The sequence below is a fragment of the Mauremys mutica genome, chromosome 7 (genome assembly GCF_020497125.1).
Source record: "Mauremys mutica isolate MM-2020 ecotype Southern chromosome 7, ASM2049712v1, whole genome shotgun sequence".
NCBI lineage: Eukaryota > Metazoa > Chordata > Testudines > Geoemydidae > Mauremys > Mauremys mutica.
In genome coordinates this window covers 97,267,917-97,285,703 of record NC_059078.1, presented here as the reverse complement: position 1 = coordinate 97,285,703, position 17,787 = coordinate 97,267,917, and the positions used below count along the sequence as shown (strand labels likewise).

Genomic DNA, 17,787 nt, shown 5'->3' with positions numbered 1-17,787 from the left:
AGAAAAATTATTTATCTTGCATAATCCTGGAGTTGAATAAAACTGTTTTTATTCAATTAACTGGAGCATCAAAGAATCAAAAATGTTTAATAAAAATCTCATTAACTCTCCACCCAGTCTGAAGTAAGAATTCCAGGGAATATATAGAAGTTCTAATGTGATTATTCATCCATGTAAAACAAACAGCATAGTTTAACTGAAGGCAGTGTCTGTTTGGTAACTAAACTTTTTCAAGGAGACTAAAATGAAGTTATATTCAGGACTAGAAGGGAAAATGCAAACAAAAAATATTTTATAAATCACAGTGTATGACTGGGTCACCAAAAAACAGCAACTAAAATGACAAATTAAATTTGGCAGGTAGAGGTGTGGCTGTGACAAAAGGAAAAAAAAATGTTAAAGAAGGATGGGACATAAAACTTTTTTAAAAAAAGGTTATTTCTGGTTTTACTATAAAAAAACCTACCTTTACATGTATAAAGCTAGGATACCAGTCATTTATAATTAAAAACAAACAGATTCCACATTTCCATGCATTTATTCTATGCAGAACTGTATTTTATAAACTGTGCTTGAGTGAGTTATACCCTTTTATAAAAGGTAATAGGCAGGGGCCTACTTCAGAAAAATTAAAGGTGGGGCAGGTAAAGTTGTGTTGGCATATAAAACATTATACACCTCTACCCTGATAGAACGCAGCCCTCGGAGACAAAAAAAATCTCACCGCGTTATAGGTGAGACAGCATTATATCAAACTTGCTTTCCACTCCCCTCCCCCGCGCCGTTCCTTGTTCCCTGTCCGCCCCCTCCAGAGACCCCTATCCCTAATCGCCCCCAGGATCCCACCCCCTGTCTCCTGACTGCTCCAACCCCTATCCACCCCTCCCTGCCCCCGACAGGCACTCACCGGCAGTGGAGGGAAGCGGAGCAGCCTAGCCCCAGTCCGCTCCACCCTGCCAGCTCCCAGCCATTGCGCTCCACTTCCCACCGTCGGAGAGTGCGGAGAGGTTGGGGAAAGGATGCCCCCCCGCACTCACCTGCGGTGGGAAATGGAGTGACGCAGCCCCAGCCTGCTCCGCTTTCCTTGCCCCAGCCCCAGCCGTGTCACTGGGGGGCAGCTGGGGAAAGGTCCTGGGGAATGGCTGGCTGCCTTGCTCCGCTTCCCACCGCTGGTGAGTGTGGGGAGGTTGGGGGAAAAGACGCCCTCCGCACTCACCAGCAGTGGGAAGCTGAGCAAGGCAGCCCCAGCTGGGAGGGGGAGGAACTCATCACGCTAGAGGTGAGAGGGTAGAAGAGAAAGACACTGACAAAAGAAACACTCTTACAGAACGTTCTCTCAATATTTGATTCAGCCAAGAATATACAAATACATTGACTGGGAGATTAATTTTTTTACCTTAATTTTTCTCAGCTTGATTCTTCCAAGCTGGTAAACTAGCTGCCAAATGCACATCACAAGCCAACAGAATCCATGTCCCAGAGAGATATTTTTACCCCTCAAGGAGGGCAATTTTCTCATTGCCTCCCTTAGTGGGATTTCCACTGAGGATCAGCAGCTTTAAAATCTCAATTGGGGCTTCAAAGAAACAGTGCATCACCTGACAAGCCTGTTCACACACACCCCAAAAAAGGTAACACTAGCGCTGTACTGGCCAGTTCTGCTTTGCCAGTGTCTCGTCTCTTGCCACAGAAGTTCCAGATGCTTTGACCACTACAGACTCCTCTCTGGGCAGACTTTTCACATTGAGTACCCTGAACCCCACAAGAAGCCAACTTCACCTAGGACTGAATCTAACCGATCTGTGCATTATCTGTAGACAATGACTGTGTAGCCACACTAGGGGAAAAAACTAACGTTTGTTTTTAATAATGTGTTCACTAACAGTTAAGATTTTAGTAACAAGGCAGTTTGTGGGTTCCCACAGGTGTTAACGGGTTGAGGTAAACCACTAGGGTATTTGTAAAACCACAAACGGTCTTTTCCACATTAGGATTTTACCATATATTAGCTAACATGATAAAATAAAATCCACACCTTTTCTCCTCGTGAAGACCAGGCCTGAGTGGACATTCTAACCTGATTTGGAGTGGTATATCATGTTTTGTCTTAATATATCCAGTCACCAAGCTCTCTCCCACAATCTTGTGAGCAAATTAATTTGTATTATAAGTCATTCAGAATGTGAGGAAAGTTTGTAAATACTGAAAGACCATTATTTTTAAATCAGAATATATTTTAGTACTGTTAAAACAACTGGATGCATATGAATTGTTTTCATACATTTTTTCTACTGCTCTCCGAAGTATGGAAGACAACTTCTACTGCTCTCCGAAGTATGGAAGACAACTCCGAAGTATGGAAGACAACTTTATTGAATTAAGTTCCACTGAGTGAGCTGAGGTATCCATTCTCTGCTTGGAAAGTTACTTGAGAAACAAGGAAAAACGGAACTAGTTTTCTTTCAATAAAAGGCAAAATTAAAAAAGGTTCTTCTGACTGTCAAGCTGGGTGCCATGATGGGGACATCAACTAAAAATCCAACTCATTCTTAAAAGAACCAAAGAAGAAATTACTGAAGTTTCATACCTAAAACTATGTGAGATGGTTACTCACCTGCTGAATTATTTTGGAATCTTTCTGAAAGTTTTCTCTAGGAGGGACTTTTCCAAATAACTTCCAGCCAGGAGCACTGTGGAGACCAGGTTTGAGTTCCTTTGTCCTTTTGGTGAAAAAGTTTCTGGGGGGGGGGGGAGGGAAACAGAGCGGGAGGGGGGAAAAAAGAAAATACTTTTAAATTACAGGCATCTTACAATACTAAAGTTTGCTCTGCTGAACATTAAGTCTCTGCAAAGATGTATTGGGCTAAAACAAATCTAAAATTGAGACAAATACTTGTTTGTATACTACCTTTATTTTCTCTTTTCTCTTGTTCTTTAAAAAAAGGTAACTAATGTATAAAATAAGAATTGTCACGTGCTATTGAAATAAATGTCCAATTGTTTTCAATAATTATTTTTGAGATGATACACCGCTGGATAGTTCTTTTTAATGTTTAGTGTTTTACAGTTGTAAAACAGGAATAAATGGCTATAGCATTAAATATCAGAGCATCTGCAGGATATTGGAGGACTCACCTATTTTCTAGGCGTTCAGAATATTGTGCATCTAGCTTATGACTTTGCAGTGATAGTATGTTTAAAAAAATATATTTAATCATTGAGCCAAGGATGGTGAATTTAAGTCTTTTTGGTAAATAAATGAGCTGGATAGTGATTTAAAAAAAAGTTTTCCTTGTCCAAAATACTAGAGACATTGGTACTATAATATACATCATTCCACTGATTAACAATAAACCCAGGACAACATTTCTAAAGAGATATGTTGTGATATAGAACATCACATACCAAAAAGTTTTAATTTCAGAATATTTGTGGTGGAGCTTGTCTCCAAGTATTAGGGTGACCAGATGTCCTGATTTTATAGGGACTGTCCCAATTTTTGGGGCTCTCTCTTATATAGGCACCTATTACCCCCCACCCCATGTCCCGATTTTTCGCACTTGCTATCTGGTCACCCTACCAAAGTATTAAATTTCATCCTGTAACAACTCAGCGCTCTCATGTATGGGGGAATATAGCTTGTTCAGGATGGGCAGGCAGGGTAAAAAGGGAGGAGGTCCTGCATTATTATACATCAAGAATATACACTTGTTCTGAGGTCCACAAGGAGGCGATTGGCAGACCAGCTGAATATCTATGGGTAAAGATAAAGAGTCGGGGGTGGGGTGGGGGAACAGGAGTGATGTCATGGTAAGGTCTTCTATAGCCCACCGTATCAAGAAGAAGAGGTGGATGAGGCATTTCTAGAACAAATAAAAGATGCATCCAAAACACCAGACCTAGTAGTAATGTGGGACTAACTACCCAGACATCTGCTGGAAAACTAATGTGGAAAAAGACAAAATTTCTAATAAGTTTTTTGGAATGTATAAGGGACAACTTTTTATTTCTGAAAGTGGAGATAGGTAGAAACTAATTGAAAATGACTAAGAGGGAGAAATTGGTAAGGAAACTGAAGGCAACTTGGGTGATCATAAAATGGAAGGAGTGTAAACAACAGAATAAAGACAATGGGTTTCAAAAAAAGCAGACAAACTCAGAACAGATAGGATAAGGTCCCATGGAAGGGCAATCTAAAGGAAAAAGGTGTTCAGGAGACCTGGCAGTTTCTTAAGGAGACAATATTTAAGGCACAACAACTGCGGGCAATCCCAATATGAAGGAAAGATCAGAAGAATAGTAAGAGCCCAACTACGGCTCCATCAGGAGCTCTTTAATGACCTGAATATCAAAAAGGAAGCCTACAAGAAAGAAACAGACTAATTGCTAAGGAGGAGTACAAAAAAGACAAAAATAAAAAAAGTAGCCTCATATTACTAAATAAGATACAAAATATAGATGTGCGGTGATATCCAATATAATTAATGTTACAAAGCAGTTCCGATTTCAGCACCCATTTTCACATTCCGATTTTCTGAAACATACACAATTGTTAAGCTAGGAATGTGAATCTCTCCGTAGATAAATTTCTTTTGGAAAAAAAATCTCTGCAATTATAGAGTATATGTGCTATGGGGAAACGTGTACATTCTTCTCCCATTGTGATTTATTCCAACTTCTTTCTAGCAATCAATCATCCATAAATAAATGAATAAAATAAATCAGGGCTACACACAGCTCAGATTGGGAAATTAAAAAATCAAGCTGTGACTGGAAAAAACCTCACTCACTTATCATATGCCCAATAAGCACATCCTAGGTACTACTGTAATACAAGTGAATGATGTTTAAAGTTTTTCAGTAGAGCACAGTGAAACCAATTCACTGATGTCTCTACACCAGTGTTTCCCAAACTTGGGATGCCGCTTGTTTAGGGAAAGCCCCTGGCGGGCTGGGACGGTTTGTTTACCTGCCGCGTCCACAGGTCCGGCCAATCACGGCTCCCACTAGCCGTGGTTCGCTGCTCCAGGCCAATGGGGGCTGCTGGAAGCAGCAGCCAGTATGTCACTCAGCTCCCATTGGCCTGAAGCAGCGAACCGTGGCCAGTGGGAGCCGCGATCGGCCAGACCTGTGGACGCGGCAGGTAAACAAACCGTCCCAGCCCGTCAGGGGCTTTCCCTAAACAAGCGGCGTCCCGAGTTTGGGAAACACTGCTCTACACGCTTGTCTTGCCTGATCAAGGGATTGTGAAGTGGCAAGCACTCCCACTAGAATTTGCACAAACAGAAACGGTAGAGGTTTCATTGAAACATAGCAAATATTAAGATCACCAAAATCTGCACAGGCTTAGCATCAGGAACAGAAAAGAAATTAATGTTTGAAAAGAATAGCCAAGCCAATCCTGTAATTTTAAAAGGTCTCCGTGTTTGTGACAGTCTTCATTAAGTTGTAAAAATTAGAAAAAAGTTTCCAGAATTTCCATTGTGAAGTAAATGCCAGCATAATGCAGACTGCCAAAAAAAATGTCTTTAAGCAAAAGTGTCATCAGCAACACTCCTTGCTTCACTCAAAGTTACCTCACTATGGTGTGAGCTGCCCAGGGTAGTAGAGACTCACATTTAACACAGTTTAAAAAAAAAGGCAATAAAACACAAAAGTGAAACAGCATTGTTAATGCAACACTAAGTCAGCACAATCAACATAGTTTAGGGCCTATCTACACTGCCCCACAGTTTAGACTGCCGGGGCATATATAGTGATGTGCACCGAACTGCTGCAATTTAAAAATTTTACATCATGATTTAAATTAAGTCAAATTTAAATATTAGTTGTTTGCTTTCTTCCCATTTTATAATCTTAAATTGGGAAAGTGGACATTTTGTACTGGTTTCTTTACTTACTTTCCCAATAGTTAGAATTTCAAATTTTAGAGACTTTTCTAAGAGACTTCATACTTGAAATGCTCATCTGCTGAAACAGTTGTAAAGACCTTCATTAACATCATTTCTGTGGAAACACCACAAAATTCAAACACAAAACTAGTAAGTAAATAACCTAAACTATATTTGCAACCAACACCAATTTCCAGTATGTTGAACTTCAATTCTGTTTTTGTGACTTGTGGCTTTGATTGAGCAATATTCCAGTATGGTCTGCGGCTTGAGATCAATGGCACCTGTATTCCTACATCACTTGGGAGCAAAATAGTCAATGAAGAAATTCACAACAACTTTTAGCGTATTTAAAGTCTAAAAACTTTGCTATTAACAATGAAGCAATTTTGAACAAAAATATTTGTGTTATAAAAAGAAGTTTGGCTAAAATTGTATTTTTATTATTTATGCTCCTAACACTTTGTGCATGAGTAACTTTACTCAGATGAATGGTCCTATTTACTCTCATTCATAATTACGTACCTGCATGTGTGTATGAAGGAACAGGACCTTAATTGTCACATATTCGGTTTTTGCTAAAAGCAGCTTTGTAAATTCCAATAAGATATCCTACTAGTAGCAGCATTTTAAAAGGCAATTATAATTTAGTTCATTATATGTTTCAATTAGGGCTGCCAAGAGATTAAAAAAATTAATCACGATTAATTGCACTATAATGCAATATAATACCATTTATTTAAGTATTTTTGGATGTTTTCTACATTTTCAAATATATTGATTTAAATTACAATACAGAATACAAAGTGTACAAAGCTCACTTTATATTTGTTTTATTACAAATATTTGCACTGTAAAAAATGAGAAAAATAGTATTTTGCAATTCACCTAATACAAGTACTGTAGTACAGTCTCTATCATGAAAGTTGAACTTACAAATGTAGAATTATGTATAAAAATTACTGCATTCAAAAACAACAATATAAAACTTTAGAGCCTACAAGTTCACTTTGTCCTATTTCTTGTTCAGCCAATCGCTAAGACAAACAGGTTTGTTTACATTTATGGGAGATAATGCTGCCCACTTCTTATTTACAATGTCACTAGAAAGTGAGAACAGACGTTCACATAGGACTTTTGTAGCCAGCATTGCAAGGTATTTACGTGCCAGTTATGCTAAACTATTTTGTTTTTGAGTTCAGTTAGGTTACATACAAATGTATTTTTTTTTCTTCTAAATTTCACGATAAAGAGATTTCACTACAGTATTTGTATGAGGTGAATTGAAAAATACTATTTCTTTTGTTTATCATTTTTACAGCGCAAATATTTGTAATAAAAAATATAAACTAAGCACTGTACACTTTGTATTCTGTACTGTAATTGAAATCAATATAGTATAAAATGTAGAAAACCATCCATAAATATTTAATAAATTTCAGTTGGTATTCTTTTAACAGTGCGATAAAAATAATTGTGATTAAAAAAATTAATGATTAATCGTAGTTTTAGAGTTAATCGTGAGTTAACTGTGATTAATCAACAGCCCTAATTTTAATCTAAAGCATCAAGTTTTGAAACAAGTTTTAGAAAGCTTCAACTTGGTTTACATCAATGATTTAAAGAAAATGATTTGAATCATGATCATTTAGGTTGCTCCACTTCTAAAGTGTGTGCCTTGGATCTTAAATGAGGAAGTTCTCATGGTTGATTTTAAAAATAAGCTTGTAAAGTTCCTAAACTGACTGAGCCATAGAATCATAGAACTTAAGATCAGAAGGGACCATTATGATCATCTAGTCTGACCTCCCGCAAAATGCAGGCCACAAAAGCTGACCCACCCACTCCTGAAATAATTCTCTCCCTTGACTCAGCTGTTGAAGTCCCCAAATCCTGATTTAAAGACTTCAAGTAGCAGATAATCCTCCAGCAAGCGACCCCTGCCCCACGCTGCGGAGGAAGGCGAAAAACCTCCAGGGCCACTGCCAATCTACCCTGGAGGAAAATTCCTTCCCGACCCCAAATATGGCGATCAGCTGAACCCCGAGCATGCGGACAAGACTCTCCAGCCAGACACTCGGGAAAAAGACTTTCAATATCCCAATATTGACCCTCGGTACTAATTACCAGTGGCGGCACGTTATTGACCTATTGACTAAATCACGTTATCCTATCAAACCATTCCCTCCATAAACTTATCAAGCTTAATCTTAAAGCCAGAGAGGTCCTTCGCCCCCACTGTTTCCCTGGGTAGGCTGTTCCAGAATTTCACTCCCCTGATGGTTAGAAACCTTCGTCTAATTTCAAGCCTAAACTTCCCGACTGCCAATTTATATCCATTTGTTCTCATGTCCACATTAGTACTGAGCTGAAATAATTCCTCTCCCTCCCTGGTATTTATCCCTCTGATATATTTAAAGAGAGCAATCATATCTCCTCTCAACCTTCTTTTGGTTCTGCACTGAAGGAAATCACATTAGCATGGTATAGCTTTCTGCATGTTCAGAGTCATTTTAAAATTAAAATAAAACTTTGAAATGGATCACTGCTTTGCAGTACTGGTCTAGCTATACTTATTTTTAATGCATCTATGTGTTGAACACAACAAGAATCACTACAAGAGCAGTCAATTTTCCTTATCTGAACAACTATGGACCACTAATTTTTCATGCTTACACACAAAAAGTTAATACATTATATGTGACAGAAATTCAACTGCAGTTAAGATTAGAGCAATCCTCATCTTGTAAGTACCATAACTCAAACAGATGAGGATACGATCTAATTATACCATTTTGTATTTTTATATCCATTGTATTTTGTGTTTGTATATTATTTTGTAAAATGCATGAACTGTATATTTTTTACTAGCAAAAACTGTGTCTCAAGCGTACAAGATAAAAAATACAACTTGAGTCAGATAAGGAACCATTTATCAAGACTAAAGCATGCCCTGTTTTATGCAGATTTATGTTCTTGCCTAGCTTGCAGTAGTCAGTCATTCACAAACTCAGTTGCCAATATTTCCAGGATATGCAGAATCAGACTGTGGCTTAAGGGATAGGAGTTTCCCCTAATAATATACTACTTCCAGGCAAAGTAAGTTCCAAGTTTTGAATCATTTGGGTCCTTAAGTTACATTTTCAAAACGAAAAAGCAGCAAAGAGTCTTGTGGCACCTTATAGACTAACAGATGTCGGATGCATCACCCACGAAAGCCCATGCTCCAAAACGTCTGTTAGTCTATAAGGTGCCACAAGACTCTTTGCTGCTTTTACAGATCCAGACTAACATGGCTACCCCTCCGATACTTGATTTTCAAAATGAAGTAGAGTACACTTCAACTGTGTCTTCCATGTAACATATACACACACACACACTTCCACCCCCACCCACCCACCCAGACAACTTCAGATCATGCAGGCCTGCAATTTCGCTCTCATTTTCCTTCACGTCCTCAAGACTTTTAGAGCCCAATACAAAGAGTTAATTTATTATTGGGAGCAACATAGCAGTTTAAAATGAAAAAAAAAAATACAGCATGGTAAGAAATTCTATTACTTTGTGTGTGAGACAACAAGGATGTATTCGGATAATGGGATATAGGAAAAAATAGAGTAAAAGTAAAAGCAACAATTTATAAGCATACCAAATGTAACTCAACACAATCTATAAATAATGAATCACTAAAAAGAAATAAGATCTTCCAGATAAGCATTCACTAGCCTTCCAGGTTGACAAAGGATTCAATGTCTTAAAAAATTTTTTTTTTTAAAGTTATGAATCAATTTTGTAAGCATTCACACAGTGGCAGAAGGTGTGTCCTTGGATTGTATTTTGTGCAGAAATCAATCTTGGGATCAGGGATCGGAATGTCATTGCCTGTCAAGTATTGCAGATCTGCATTATGTGGCATAATCCAAGAGTTAATTTTGTTGCTTATACATGTTCAACCCCATATACTTTCTCAAATTACTAATTATGCGCTTGATCAAAGAGTGCATGAGGAGATATATTAATATATCCAGTTCTGGGCACCATATCTTAAGAAAGATCTGGCTAAATTGGAGGGAGTCCAGAGAAGAGCAACAAAAATGATTTCTAAAAGATTTAGAAAACCTGACCTATGAGGAACGGTTAAAAAACTGGGCATGTTTAGTCTTGAGAAAAGATGAGTAAGTGGTGAGGGGGGAAGATCATGTTCTCCATGTCCACTGAAGGTAGGACAAGAAATACTCAGCTTAGTCTGAAGCAAGGGAGATTTAGTTTAGAGGTTAGGAAAAGGTTTCTAATTATATGGGCAGTTAAGCTCTGGAATAGGCTTTCAAGAAAAGGCTGTGGAATTCCCATCATTGCAGTTTTTTCAGAACAGGTTGAAGAAACACCTGTCAGGTATTATCTAGGTTTACTTGGTCTTGCCTCAGAACAGGGGCAGGACTAGATGACTTCCCGAGGTCCCTTCCAGCCCTACTTTTCTAGGATTCTGTAACTCTATGCAGATTCTGTGCACTCAAGTCTCATACACAAAGGGACAAGCATTGGGAATTACATAATTGCATATTTTACTAGCCTAAATATACTTTAAATCTAGGAATAAGTAACTGACTTCAATCTTTATAATAATAGCCATTAAAAAAAGTTATACAGTCAACACTGACCTACGTGTAACATACTAATATAAAACATTTGAAAAATCAGTGTGCTTTAAGACCAACGCAGAACATGATGTCCAATCCATGTTTATTTTCACTGGACTCAATGTAATCAGAAAACTTTACAAAAGGTAAGTTTCTGGTTCATGATTTAGTTACTAGCTTTAATTTTAAAAACGGAGAAAACAGAATAAGGAAAGTCTTATTCTTTGTATTACCAAACTAGTAGAGCTGTGGTTCATAACAAGATGCTTAACACAGAAGGGAAGGGGTGGGTGGGAAAAGGCTAAGCACAATAATGATTTCTAAAAGTCTTAACATATTTTAAGTAGAAAAGTTAAGATATACAAACTGGAAGAATGACTAATAGAGATGTATACAGCATATTTCCAAATATTTTTTGCTACTCAGTTTGCAAAGTGAGACTTCATGTCTGAGTACACAGACATTTCCCATCACTATACAGAAACAAGATTTTAAATTTAGACCTATCAGAACAAAGCTATTCCAGCCTTGCCCACATTAATACAATTCAACACTTATTTCCCAAACCACCACGTTCTCCATCAAAGGAATCCAGTGTATTATAAAATTGCTCAGAAAAGGAGGTACTATTTGAAATGGGCATGTAGAAAGAAAACTGGGAATTGCCATCTTTCCAGTTGTTTCTTGAAAGGCTGTCAAATCTTATAGTTTCAGAGATTACAGATAACCAGAAGAGAAAGCTATAACAGAATACATTCCATACAGACAGCTAAGTTTACATTACAGATGCAAGAGCCAGGAAATGACAGATAAGGTTTAATCATATTTCCAGAGAATCCCTGCCTCGGTCAATCAACAGGTTGGTGCAGTCAATGAGGCAACCACAATTTACTTATTGTCAATACAGAATGAATGGACCTGCACCTTATCCATTACACACTGTTAAACCTGTAGACTGAAGGCCTAAATTTGCTCTTTGGCAATTCTGAGTAAATCCATTGTCTTCCTTACACTAATCCAGAGGTCGGCAACTTCAGAAGTGGTGTGCTGAGTCTTCATTAATTCACTCTAATTTAAGGTTTTGTGTGCCAGTAATACATTTTAACATTTTTAGAAGGTCACTTTCTATAAGTCTATAATATATAACTAAACTATTGTTGTATGTAAAGTAAAAAAGGTTTTTAAAATGTTTAAGCAGCTTCATTTAAAATTAAATTAAAATGCAGAGTGCCCTGGACCGGTGGCTAGGAACCGGCCAGTGTGAGTGCTACTGAAAATCAGCTTGTGTGCCATAGGTTCCTACCCCTGCACTAATCTAACTAACTAATCACATTATTTACATATGACCCCCTTCATAATTAAGTGCACAGATGGAATGGTGTGCAGTGCATTAAGAAAGGTTTCACTATGTACCCTATCTTGCATGTGTGCTCCTCATTCTGGACAACAGTAGATTATTTTGGGCTTACTTGGGTTTTTAACTATCACAGTAAATTTACTACATTTCATTACATGCTTTTGGTTTGCTTGCGGTACTTCATTCAACCAGTGCAGCTAGCTATGCAAGTAGCTATTTAATTACACCTCTAACCCGATATAACGCGACCCGATAGAACATGTTTGCATACAACACGGTAAAGCTCTGACATGCTGCTCTGAGCAGCATGTTAAGGGTGTCGGGCCAGGCTTTGATAAGGTGCAGAGGGTGTCATGGGCAGTCAGGGGCTCCCCCCCCCAGGGTCTGGGGGGCAGGAGCTGTGGAAGGGCACTTTTGGGGGCCCCGCAGTCCCATAGTGGCCCGGGAGATTAGCGGGGGGCTGGGAGCAGCCCACTCTGCTTCCCTCTCCCCGGCCCCAGCCAAGTCGCTATGGGGAGGGGGCTTGGGGGAAGGGATCCCCCCCCGCACTCACCAGCAGCAGCGGAAGCAGAGCAGCCCGGACCCAGCCCGCTCCACTCCGCCAGCTCCCAGCCATGGCACTCTGCTTCCCACCGCAGGTGAGTGCAGGACCTTTCCCCAGCCGCCCCTCAGCGACACGGCTGGGGCAAGGAAAGCGGAGCAGGCTGGGGCCACATCACTCCACTTCCCACTGCAGGTGAGCGTTGGGGGGCATCCTTTCCCCAACCTCGCCGCACTCACCGACGGCGGGAAGCGGAGCGCCGTGGCTGGGAGCTAGCAGGGTGGAGCAGACTGGCTTCCTGCCACTGCTGGTGAGTGTCTGTCAGGGGGCGGGGAGGGGTGGATAGGGGTCGGAGCAGTCAGGGGAAACCAGGGTTAGGTAAGAGGTGGATGGGGGTCTCTGGAGGGGACAGTCAGGGAACAAGGAACGGGGGGAGCAAAGCAAGTTTGATATAACGCGGTGAGAGTTTTTGTCTCCCGAGGACCGCGTTATATCGGGGTAGAGGTGTATTATAATATACATAGCCAAGAAGAATTACAAGGTATATGTGAAAACAAGCTTGGCTTTCTCCACATTTGAAGTGTTTCACTTTGCTGCCTTAAAGACAGACTGCAAAAAAGTATTTCTTTTAAAGGAGTTTGTGCCCTTTTTTCTTCTTCTTTATGATATATAAAGATGACTTGACCATCCTGCCGCTCTTCTCTTCCTCTCCACAATTTTTCTTGATGTTCCTAATATTTTTCATGTCAGAAACATGCATGTATGGTCTTCCCAGTTTTGCTGAATAACTTTATGGGGGAGGGGGGAGGGGGTGAGTGTCTCAGATTTTTATTATGAAACCACACCTTAATTAACAGATGATGAGTTGAAGATTCATCACCCAAGTCCTCCTCTTTGGAAAATTCTCATTGAACATCAGCATTAGAAACAGATGTTAATGTATACCAAAACCTAAAATTTATTTTCCCTTTCAACTGGTCAGCTCTCATTTCTTGAAACATCAGTTTCACTTGTTCTCTTGCTCATCTTTTAGGATGTACAAGACCTGTATTTCTAATGTTAAACAGAAATTGCAAAATTCTTAAATACTGAAGTCTTCTTTATACATCACAAAACAACAAGAAGCCAAACAATTTTTCCCCTCCCTTTGCAGGTCAAGTTTAAGTTACAGAAGATTTTGTATAGAATTCCTTAAATTGGTTGCTGTTTTTTGTTGTTCCTCCTGCCTCCCTTCCCCAAGAAATCAAAAAAACAAAAATGCCATCAACAGAACAGCATGTCTTGCATATGATGTGCACTTAATGCTTGGATCTTACTGAATGAAGCAATATTTAGTAAGACAACCAACCAGTTAAGCAATGCCTCAGCTGCTGTCAGACTTGCCTGGAACCTAGATGAACTGGTAGGGGAAGAGTTGACTGGTGGTAGAATGAGTCTCAGCTGTCACTGAAGGATGCACAGTGTCAGGCCCTGCCTCCTGAGAGTCAGGCCTACTAGTCGGAGTAGAGGGCAAAGCCTGAGATAGGGTCGGGACTGAGCAGAAGATATCCTCGGTAGGTTCCAGTGCTAAGAACCAAATTCAGAGTCTATAGACAAGCCAAAACAGTACTGTACCTGGAGGTCAAAGCCAGGTGGTTAGAGTCCAAGGGGATCAGGAAGTGGAGGCAAGCTGGAGCAAGGTCAGAGTAAGGCAAGGACAAGACTAGAACAGGGCTCAGGCAAGGCTGGGGCAGAAACAAGATCAGGAACAGGCTGGGAGTTTAGAGTCTGATCTGCTGCATTGCAATGTGAGGGTTCCTGGCCAGCAGTGCTGTTGTATTGGGGAAATACCTGAGCCTGGGGGTCATCTGACCCAGGCTCCACTGAGAGTTAAGCTGCTGTCACATGCCTGAAGACTGATACCATTCACAAAGAGCCCACAGTGTAAATTAGTGCAGCTGGATTGTTGCAGAATGCCTGAGTGGTGACTCACAACAGGTCTGTTGGAGAAGCACCTCTTGAGTTTCAGCACCTAACGGCCCCTGTTGGCAGGGCAGCTGAGCTAGCAGCCCTGGTTTGGCTGCAGGTTTGCCTCACAGACAGAAGCACTGTGATATTGCACTTGGATGACTAATTGAACCAAAATGGCTGTAGCACTCAAGTTGCTAGTCTACATCAGACTGAAGTCATGAAAACTGAACCAGTTATGACCTGCTCAGAGCTTGTCAACACACTGCATTAGTGTACACCAGCTGGGGTGTAATTTCTAGTGCATACCAGCATGTTGCACTTCAACTGCCCATATGGGCTCTGCAGGCATGCACTAACTTCCTTTCTGTGCTGTTATGGAATTTTTCGTGAATGCTAGCAGGGTTCACATGGGCAGTGAGCAACACATGTAAAGCACACTGGAATTTATACCACAGCTAATGCACACTAACACTGTGTAGATAAGCCCTCAAGGTTACTACAGTTGTAACACTTAGAACTAATGAAAAGTATTACAAGCACCTATGGGTAGATAGTGTTTTATCAGTTTGAACCAAGCTCTTAGTGACAAGTATGCCTGGTACAGACGAGCCTTACAAGTACAACAGATTCCAATACTCTATCAACAAACTGGTAACCTTAAACTCAACCATGCATACCAAGGAACATTAGGGTTAAAAAACCACTATGAATATAATAAATACAGAAAAGAAAAATAAAGAAAAATAAATCAAATATCCTCACCATTCACACATGTACAACAGAGTTCTGGCTATAGACAAACATGGAGATACTATACAGCAACTGCATAACTATGTTAATGTTTAATGATTTGACAGAAACACCTGGTGATCAGATGGGAAGAAAACATACTTGAAATGGGCACTATTAAATTCAAAATACTAACAAACAGAGAACACATCACCAAAAGCAAAGTCAAAAAAAGCCTAAAAAATAAAGAAACTTAGATTTTTAGAAGTAGTTTCTCAATTTATTACAGGCTGATTTTTCTTCTTTGAGCTACAAAGTGGCTGCAGTAAATGTATTAATGCAATTCTAGTAACTTGTTCACATAAGTCTGTTGGAACTAGATAGAAGGTCTCAGAAGGGCCAAGAAATAATGGCAGAATAAGTTGTTGTTCTGCGTTTACTGTACATTACATGTGCCAAAAAAAGCCTTCAAATTATTTTTGATTGCAACTTTAAAATATGCATGCTTTTTTGTCTTGTTTACACAATTTTAGCCAAGCTATACTGTAGGGCGGTAAACGTTATTTGAAGTTAACTACAATGATTACTGCAACAAAATTTGAGTCCAGCAGCTTTTTACCTTGATTCTCCAGGCAATTTGAATTCAGGCAAATTATTTATAAGTGGACAGGATGGTATGAAAGTGACTTTGTTGTTCATAAATCAATATCTGATATGCAGAGAAACGTACGAGCAACTGTGACATTAAAAATTTCTAAACAGACAGCTGAAGCTGCAAAGGAACTAGAATGAGCAGAAGCCAAAAAATAAGCATAATTAATAAACTAGCAGTAGTGTTTAGATCAGCTACATATAGAAAATAATTTTTCTGACCTCTTTTCAGTTCCCCATCTGCTTATTAAGATCAACAGTAGGAGCAAGATGTGATGATAATCAGCTTTTGAGGTAGAGCCTGCTGCTTGAGCCAGAGGAACATGTTTACAATGAGGTAAAGGACACGTGGGCTTAGGTGACTTTTCCACTAGTGATCCCCTTCTCTGCCCTGTGTCCCCACCCAAGCTAGCCTGGCACTAACTGCTACCCCACTCTAGGAAACACTACTTTAAAAGTTTTTTCTTTGAAAGTACAACAATGATTCCCCTGGACTGTTTTATTCCAGTAATAATATACTTACAATGTGTCTTGTTCTATTTTTATGTAACTGTTTATTAAAAACTAAACTGTTCAGTTTACACTAGCAAGGACAACTCTTCACTAAGGTGAATTTGGGGAACAAGAAACTGAACCATGTTCCATTAGATTTTATTTCTGCAAAATTAACATTAAACATGTTATTCAAAATAGCAACAATGTAAACACTGAGGGAAAAAATGAAAAGATGCAGGACAAAACACATTTCACAGTTCTTAAGCTGTAAACTTGAGAATAAAATGGTAATCAAGTATCTTACCAACAATTGTCAGGTGGCTATAAAGTGAGGTAGTAAAAATGTTATTGGGAAAGCAATAATAGCTATGTGCATAACAAATACATGTTCTTGCATTTGCATATATATATATATATATATATATATATATATATATATATATATATATATATATTATATAACTGTAAAACTTTTAAAAACTTCTATACCTAGAAAAGCCATCACAAAGACAATGGTTCCCAACCTTCTTGTGGGAGCCCTGGTACAGTTACTGCTGCCTGATCTCCATCTGTTTCCTTCTCTTGCCCTTTTACAGTTCATTCTTTGACTTGGGGGGGGGGAAAAGAGACTGAGAAAAGGGGGGGAAGCAGAAGCATTATTTGTTTTCATTCCCCTTCAGTTTTCCTTACTCACTGGGAGGCTTCATGCTGCTAGAGCAGGAGGTTCCACTAGCATTGCTCAAAAATGATCTGAGCAATGAGACAAGACACACACTTGTGGCCTGAGACAGCAGCCTACTAGCCCATCCACAGTATGGGAACTCTACCAGCATACCTACAGTGCCATAGCTATGCCGGCATAACTAACAGCGTAGACACAGCCTACGCTAACGGAAGGGGTTTTTCTATTGCTGTAGGAACACCACTTCCCCAAGCGACGGTAGCTAGGTTGACAGAAACATTCTTCTATCAACCTAGCTACAACTTGGGGGGTCAGAAAACTATAGTCTCTCAGGGCAGATTCTTCATCTTCAGGTTCACTATGTCAACCTAAATGTAAAGCATAGACCAGGACTCAGACTATAATTATGTACCACAAGAGCTACTGCCAGATTTATGTACATTAAGGCTCAGTCCACACTCAAATTTAAAAAGACATAACTGTGTCACCAAGGGGTAGGAAAAATCCACGCCAAGCACTGCAGTTATGCCAACTCAACTCCCAGTGCAGATGCAACTAGGTCAACATAAGAGTGTTTCCATCGACCTAACTACCATTGCTTGGGGAGGTGGTGTTCCTACAGCAGTGGAAACACTCCTTCTGTCACTGTATGCTGCATCCACACTACAGGATTATACAGATGTAACTACATAGCAGCACAGTGCCTGTTGAGTAGACAAGGTCTAAGAGAAGGCAGGTAGCTTTCAAGAAGCTTTGGCCATAGCATCAGACACACACATTTAAGGTGGAGGCAGGTGGATCTGGGGACATGCAATTTTCCCTGCCTCACTGATCATCGGCCCTAACAAACCCCT

General features: G+C 39.7%; 1 protein-coding gene across 3 annotated transcripts in view; it reads right to left on the bottom strand.

Annotated features, from left to right (window-relative positions):
- Nucleotides 1-17,787, bottom strand: part of TBC1D12 (TBC1 domain family member 12) — a 100,784-nt gene that overhangs the window by 71,161 nt on the left and 11,836 nt on the right. For all 3 annotated transcript variants that reach the window (XM_045024980.1, XM_045024978.1, XM_045024979.1), the window contains exon 2: nt 2,615-2,738. In XM_045024980.1, the coding sequence (XP_044880915.1) occupies nt 2,615-2,738 (124 nt within the window). The remainder of the gene's footprint in view (nt 1-2,614; nt 2,739-17,787) is intronic.